We start from the raw sequence: 6,787 nt of genomic DNA on the forward strand, positions 1-6,787 counted from the left end.
ATTCTGTGGTTTAATTTATTGGGCAAAGTTAAAAACTATCAGGAAGAGATTTGTGAGGAAAGATCTGAAAATCCCAGGAAGAACATAACCCTATTTAAGAGATGAAGGTTAAGAATATATGTTCTCTTTCCAACTTCCAGACAAACAAGCCGTATTTCCACACTTGCCAGTTTTGAATGTGTGATCACTGGTTGATTATGTTTCTGCTTTTGCTTTAATTTTTCTTAGTTTTGTTAACTAAAAGTGACTAGCACCTGGGAGCCTAGTACAAAGTAGTAGGACCTCAATAAATATATATTGATAGAAACAATAAAAAAGAAAAAAAGAAAAGAAACAAAATTCTACCTGACAGAACACAGAGGTATTTTTAGGTTGAGAGTCTTTGCTTCCTTGAGCAGAGGAATGGTAACAAGAAATCCAGGCTACATCTTACATAGAAAATAATTTTATTCACTGTAAAAGAAAAACAAATAAAAGTATTGGTGTGTGGGGACAAAAACAGAGCTCTATTGATTCAGTGTAGAATGTCATTGTATTAATGAGTACTAAATGTCTACAGTTTGTCATAAAGAACTGAGAGAACTGGGTCCCAATCCCTCATTCTTTTCTTGCATTATCAGGCTCAACTGGTGACAAGGATGAGGAACAGGAAGAAAAGCAAAAGTGGCACTGTGAAAGGTAAAGTTCTGCCCACTCAATTGAGCTCCCAAGCACTAACTTCCATCTCTCCTGTCCCTATAGTACATGGTCTTGGGGGATGCCAGTTGCTGGAGAGTGTCTTTATCTGGAAACACCCCTTAGAGGAGGGCTCCTGGGGAAGGAAACAGGACCCAGCTATTTCTCAGATTCCATGCTCGGCCCATCTGTGGGATGAAGCCTGGCAGTTGGGCTGCCAGTAGGGACAGTGTGGGATATAAGGAACTGTACATGAATAATTTCTTTTATAAAAATCTACACAAAGTTGGTCCCTGGGAGTTGGAGGTTAAAGATACCCAACTGTTCGACTTTTCCAACATATTATGCCCCTCCGTTTTCCTTGATATCCATCACTACTCCTCCCTTCCCACAAGTCCCCAGGGTTCAGCAACATGCTGCAATGTCTCACCAAACTCACAGTTATCAAAAGAAATGGCTCACATAATTGTGAAGGCTGGCAACTCTCCCAAATCCACAGTTCAGAAATCAATCTGGAGTTATCTTCTCACCTACATAGTCTCGGGAGCTGAGGAACCCAATTGGGCAGGTCAGATGACAGGTGGTTGATGCATGACACTGCAGGAGTTGGTGAATCAGGTCAGGTGACTGGCCTAAATCCCACAAACTGGAGGTGAGGCATAATGATCCAGACGCAAGATCCAGGGCAAGAGAGCAAGCTTTATAAAGCAGTCATAAATTTGAGTCAGACCATGCCATCAAGGGGATCTAAAGGTGGTGACTTGAGTCACACTCTCTCCTACAATGTGGGCATTCTTAATACTTGTTAAACATGGTCATGTGAGTTCTGACTCACAGCAACCCTGCATAGGGTTTCTGAGGAGCAACTGGTGACCTTGAACTTTGAGGTTCTAATCTACTTTGCAGTCCAGCACATTAACCTGTAGTGCCATACCAGGACTCCATTTAACATTAGTTCCACTGTAATCTTTACTCCTTCTTGTTGTTGTTGTTAAGTGCTGTCTAGTTGGTTCACACTCATGGAGACCCTGTAAAGAATTTCTGAGAACCACTGGTGAGTTTGAACCTTGCAGTTCAAACCAAACTTGCGGTCTAGTGCATCATCCTGCTGCTTAGTAACTCATTTCAAAGTGGGTCCATAATCACAGGCATAGAGGCTAGGATTAACAATATATCACAAAATGGAGAAATTTGGCTAGAAAGGCCGTAATAAATCATTCGTTGCCCTGCAAACTGATAACTAATGGATTTGGAGATGGAACATCCAAATCCAACTAGGACAAACTGTTTAACTTTGACAAGGCTCAGATTCCTCTATGAGGTTTCATAGGGGATAATGAAAGTAAATTTTGTAAATGTCACTTTGTAAATGACAAAGCACATCACACAGATGAGCTTTGTTGTGAGTATCAGTGATCATGTGACCGTGGCCTCTGACACTAGGGCTCTTAGAGTTTAATCTCCCAACCGTGTCCCTGAGGGACATTCCAGTCAGTTTCCAGTGAGTCCATTTCCTTAGGCATCATACACCCACACTCTGCTCTCTTCATTTTCAGCTTGTAGAAGTTGCCTGAAAGAATTACATGAAACTCGAGACCTGATTTTGTGTTTGCAACAGTGAGTAACCTCTCCCCTTCTCTCCTGTGTCCAACTTCCAGCCAGGGCTCCTGTATAAACCCCGGGCTGTAAAGCAGCCTGGCTAGACTGACTTGGAGGGCTCTTGCAGGCAGGGAAGGAATGTGACTGCAGCCCTTGGGGGCTGAGGAGAGCAGGAGTGGGGAAGGGCAGGGCCTGGGCTGAAGGTTCCCCTACCCCTCTAGGCCTACCTTGCTTTTCACTTCTGGCTGCAGCCTGATCCCCCCTGTCTCCTGCAGCCACGTGGAAAACCTCCTCGACAAAGGCAGCCTTCATCAACAGAAATGCGGAGATCCTTCTGATGGGGTATGCAAAAGAGCGCCTGCTGAAGCCCATGGATCATGCATGGATCCTTCAGACAGTGCTACACTGTTGATGTTCCCATCTGCTTCCACAGTTCCTCAGACCCAGTCCCCTCCACCTCTGACTTCTACTCTTTTACCAGACCTAATGACCCCCTCAATTTCTGATCTCTTACCCGCCCTAAGTCCACCACCAGAACTGGCCAATCTTTCACCCCCACCCCTTGCTCTTCCCCCTCCTTCACTAGTCCAGGATTCAGTTGAGTGTCTTCAGCCACAGCCACACTCCACTTTGACTGGTTCACTGTATGACTGGATTGTGAATCCCCAGCAGAGGCCTAGTCCAGACAACAGCTGGTTGGAGTCTTCTGCTCCAACCATCACAGGCCTTGGCTCCAAAAACCGTCCCATTCCCACCCTCTCCTGGTGTCAGGCAGCTGCCAAGGCCTTGTGTCTCTCTACCATGAAACACTTGGAAACCCCTCAAGAGCATACTTTCTGTCACCCACAAGAAGATGCTTTCTGGGGAGGACCCACAGGCAGGCAGGTGGAAGTGGAGAGCCCTGCTTTCTTCAATCCTGATGCCCAGAAGTTGCTGGAAATACAAATCACTAAGAGAGTGGGATTGAAGATTTGGAAAGAAAAACAAAAGGAGGAATCAGAATACCCTCTGGATTCTTTAAAGAATATATTGAAGGCATTTGGTGAGAAGCAAGACAGTATACATCCCCAACTCTTCTGGAACACAAGTATCAAATCAGAACATCTACCCAGTACTCAGAAGCATTTACAGCAAAAATGCAACCAGCTCTTCTGGGGTCTACCATTCCTGCACAGTGAGTCCCTCGTGGCTACTGTCAGGGTCTCAGATTCCATGCTAGAATATCCTTCTGTTTTATTCAATGGAATCTCAAATGCCTTCCCAATTCAAATGCAGACTAAAGAATTACCACCGGTTTGTCAATCTCAGCCTTTGCCTGACGTTGAGACCCAATTCCAACCTTTGACTTCAACCAGGTCCCAATCCCAGGACCCACCTCTGGCTCCAGTCCTGACCCAGGCCCATCCTAAATCCTCTGTCCCAAGAATACTACCTTTTTCTACTTCTCAGACCAGGGCCTGTGAAGAATCCTGTTCTTCAGTCCAGAAGAAGGCCCAATCAGCCACCCCAAATGTAATTCAAAGCCTGGAATGTCACTTTTTGAAGAAGCAGTTGGAAAGTGAGAGTTCTTTACCAGCTATGGTCAAAAGATCTCAAAAGGAAGCTTTTACTCCTCTCAGTTCCACTCTTCCGCGTGACAGTCAGGCCCCTCAGATCCACAAATCAGACTCTGTCTTTCATGGGGATTTCATCAGCCTTGAGCTCCAGAAGCAACTGGAGCAACACCTCCAAAAGAGGTTTATTCAACAACAGTGGGATCTGCCTAGCACTATTCAAGAACCTGTGGCACTACTACAGCCTCAGGAAAAATTGCCAAGGGCATGTCAGGCAAAGGACCAGCATGATCTCCCTGTGTCCTTCAGACATACAGGTAAAAGCAGGAAGAAGGTGAAGAAGACCAGGCACCCAGGAAGATCCAGAAGCTCAAGAAGTTTACGTGCTAGCCACGTCAATGATTGGAGGCGTAATCTGAAGAAAATCTCCAAAGATCATGTCTTCCAGGAAGCAGAAAACTCCCCAGGGAAAGTTCTGGGGGCAGACTCGAAGAAGGAGTCAAAAAGTGATTTGATGAGGCACTCAGGGATTGACTCAGGAAATTACATATTACTAAGGGGCCCAAACAAGAAACAATTAGAAAGTGTCCTGAACGTCCATTTAGGCAGGAAGTCAGAGCAGATTATAAAGGGTCAGATCCCTGTGAGTGTACACTGTTCCCGGCTTGCTGCCAACCATGCTTTGTCCAAGGCTGATGCCCCCATGAAAACCAGAAGTCTGGCATCCATGAAAGGTCCGATGTATGGTATGAACACTTCTCAGGAGCTTTCCTTTCTCAATTTGGACACTCAACAGATGCTAGAACTACATATTGTAAGATTTTGGAAGAGGAACGAAGAATGGTCTCTACCCTTCAAAGTCTGCGAGTCCATAGACACCTTTAAGACAAGACAGGACAATGATTTGCAATCCACCTTTCTCTCTCCATTAATCCATGAATCATGGGTAGACTCAAGAGGCAAGGTTTCCAAGTTCCTAGAAGAAAACCTTCAGGCAAGGGTTATGCCAAAAGAATCAGTCCCCACTCTGAAGAGTCCTTTCCCTGCCCCTTCACTTGTAGGTGAGGAAGCCATGAGAACTCTGACATGGATGCCACCGGATAATGACAAAAGGCCCTCAGAGGCCCCTCAGAGTGACCAGAAAAGCAGCCTTTTCAGCCCCTCACACCCAGAAAAACAACCTTTCCAGCCCCTCACACCCAGCACTGTGGACAGAACCTTACAGAGTGGGACTGTCCTAGAATCAGTTATAAGTCAATTAATGACCAGGAAGGGCTCCAGGGAAGAAAGTGCCCCAGAAGGTCCTAGCCCTAGCAAAGAAAGATTTAAAATGAGCTATGATCCCCTTTCGTTAAGGACGAAAGAGACCAAGGAGATGGTGGTGGTCAAGAAGTCCTCTGTACAACAGCCACAAGATAGTGACATTTTGAGCACCAGTTTGCTGACAAAATCTGAAGCCACAAATGTGGATCTGAAGGGTTTAGAGGCTCCAGGAACTAATAAAAGCCCCCCACTTCCTAGAATGCCCCTTCAAGTTCCAGGAAAGACATACCTTAAAGCACGGATGCGTAGTGAGATTACACTTCAAATGGAGGTAGAGACGGAGAGTGGGTCTCAAGGCTCTCCCATGGATGTGCTCCTTCAGGACTGTGCAACTGATAGGATTCTTCAAGGCTGTGCCACTGATGTGCTCCTTGCCACAAATAACTTGATTTCTCAGACTTCTGAGCACTGTCCCCAGAATGAATTCAGTAGGGACATGCCAGTTTCCCAAGTGCTAAGTGACCTAATGGCTGCTAAAGGAAGCAGCCTAGGGCAGCAAGACCCCAAGATCCCAAACCTTCATGCCCCAGTGAAGAGCCAGAGCAAGATTTCTGCTCCCACTGAAAAGAGAAAGAACTTTAAGAAACCCAAACCAAAAAAGCATGAAGAAGGATTGGCAGGATTGGGAGCCTCTCAAGTCAGTGGGAAGAGCCAACCTGCCCAAGACAAGAAGTTGGTAGAGTCCCTTAAGATCAAGTCCCCCCAGTTACCACCAGAGAAGGGACAAGTTCTGCCTGAGGGCCACTTTAAAAAAAGGATGATGCACTTTCTCCAGTGGATTTTCCCCAGTAAAAAAGATAAAGGGCAGAATGATCCTCTGCAAAAAGAAAAACCCATGTCAACCTCTGGTCCAAACCGTGGACCAGTCAAAAGAAAATCTGTCTTTCTGGATAAGGAGGCCACTGAGGCTCAGGTACTTATGTCAGCTGTAGGTCAAATTCTAGAGGAGAAAATGGTGCTTCAGCAAGGACTTCATGCTTCAAGATTAAGTTCACAAAAGGGAACCCAGGTCCCACTTGATGGACATTTCTTCCAATGCGGGGCTCCCTCCTACCCAAAGAACAAGAGAGGGATGAGTGTTACAGCCTGCCATCACCAAGACACCTCTAAAGGTCAGAGCCATCCTACCAGGAATAGTTGGATCAGGGATAGATGCAGAAATCTCTGGAAACTTGTAGGATTCAAGATCACCGACAAGCCATTGCCCCCTAAGGAGCTCATATCTCCGGTCAGTTACCAGCAGCATGGAACAAGGTTTTGGGGTGCCTCAAGTCACCACTGCCCACGTCACTGTCTTCGGGAATACGTCTTGTCTGGTCAATTAGAACACGCTTCTTCCGCTCTTCTTAGTAGGAAAACTATCTAAGAAAACATTCAGTCCATGCCAACTTAATATCCTCTATGTGCTAATGGTTTCTCTCAGTTGAGATACTTACTGTTCCCCAATAAAATATTTTGTTTTTCATTAGAGGTTTGTGGTTTCTGTCTGTCCTGTGCTGGGCTGTAGGGGAGAGGTCATCTGCTTTACCTGAGTGCCAGCTTGGCTTCTGAAAGGGCTGGGCATGGAAGGAGGTTGATAATAATGCTGTATACCCATTTCCACTTCAGGTTCCTTAGTTTGTGCCTTATGCTTTCAT

General features: G+C 45.8%; 1 protein-coding gene across 1 annotated transcript in view; it reads left to right on the forward strand.

Annotated features, from left to right (window-relative positions):
- LOC102816089 (spermatogenesis-associated protein 31A3-like) overlaps window positions 1-6,516 on the forward strand; it is a 64,605-nt gene extending 58,089 nt beyond the window's left edge. The window contains exons 4-7 of the mRNA XM_006876773.1: window positions 621-678; window positions 2,232-2,292; window positions 2,550-5,679; window positions 5,926-6,516. Of these exons, the coding sequence (XP_006876835.1) occupies window positions 621-678; window positions 2,232-2,292; window positions 2,550-5,679; window positions 5,926-6,516 (3,840 nt within the window). The remainder of the gene's footprint in view (window positions 1-620; window positions 679-2,231; window positions 2,293-2,549; window positions 5,680-5,925) is intronic.
- Window positions 6,517-6,787: the final 271 nt, after the last annotated feature.

The sequence above is a fragment of the Chrysochloris asiatica genome, unplaced genomic scaffold (genome assembly GCF_000296735.1).
Source record: "Chrysochloris asiatica unplaced genomic scaffold, ChrAsi1.0 scaffold00412, whole genome shotgun sequence".
Lineage (NCBI taxonomy): Eukaryota > Metazoa > Chordata > Mammalia > Afrosoricida > Chrysochloridae > Chrysochloris > Chrysochloris asiatica.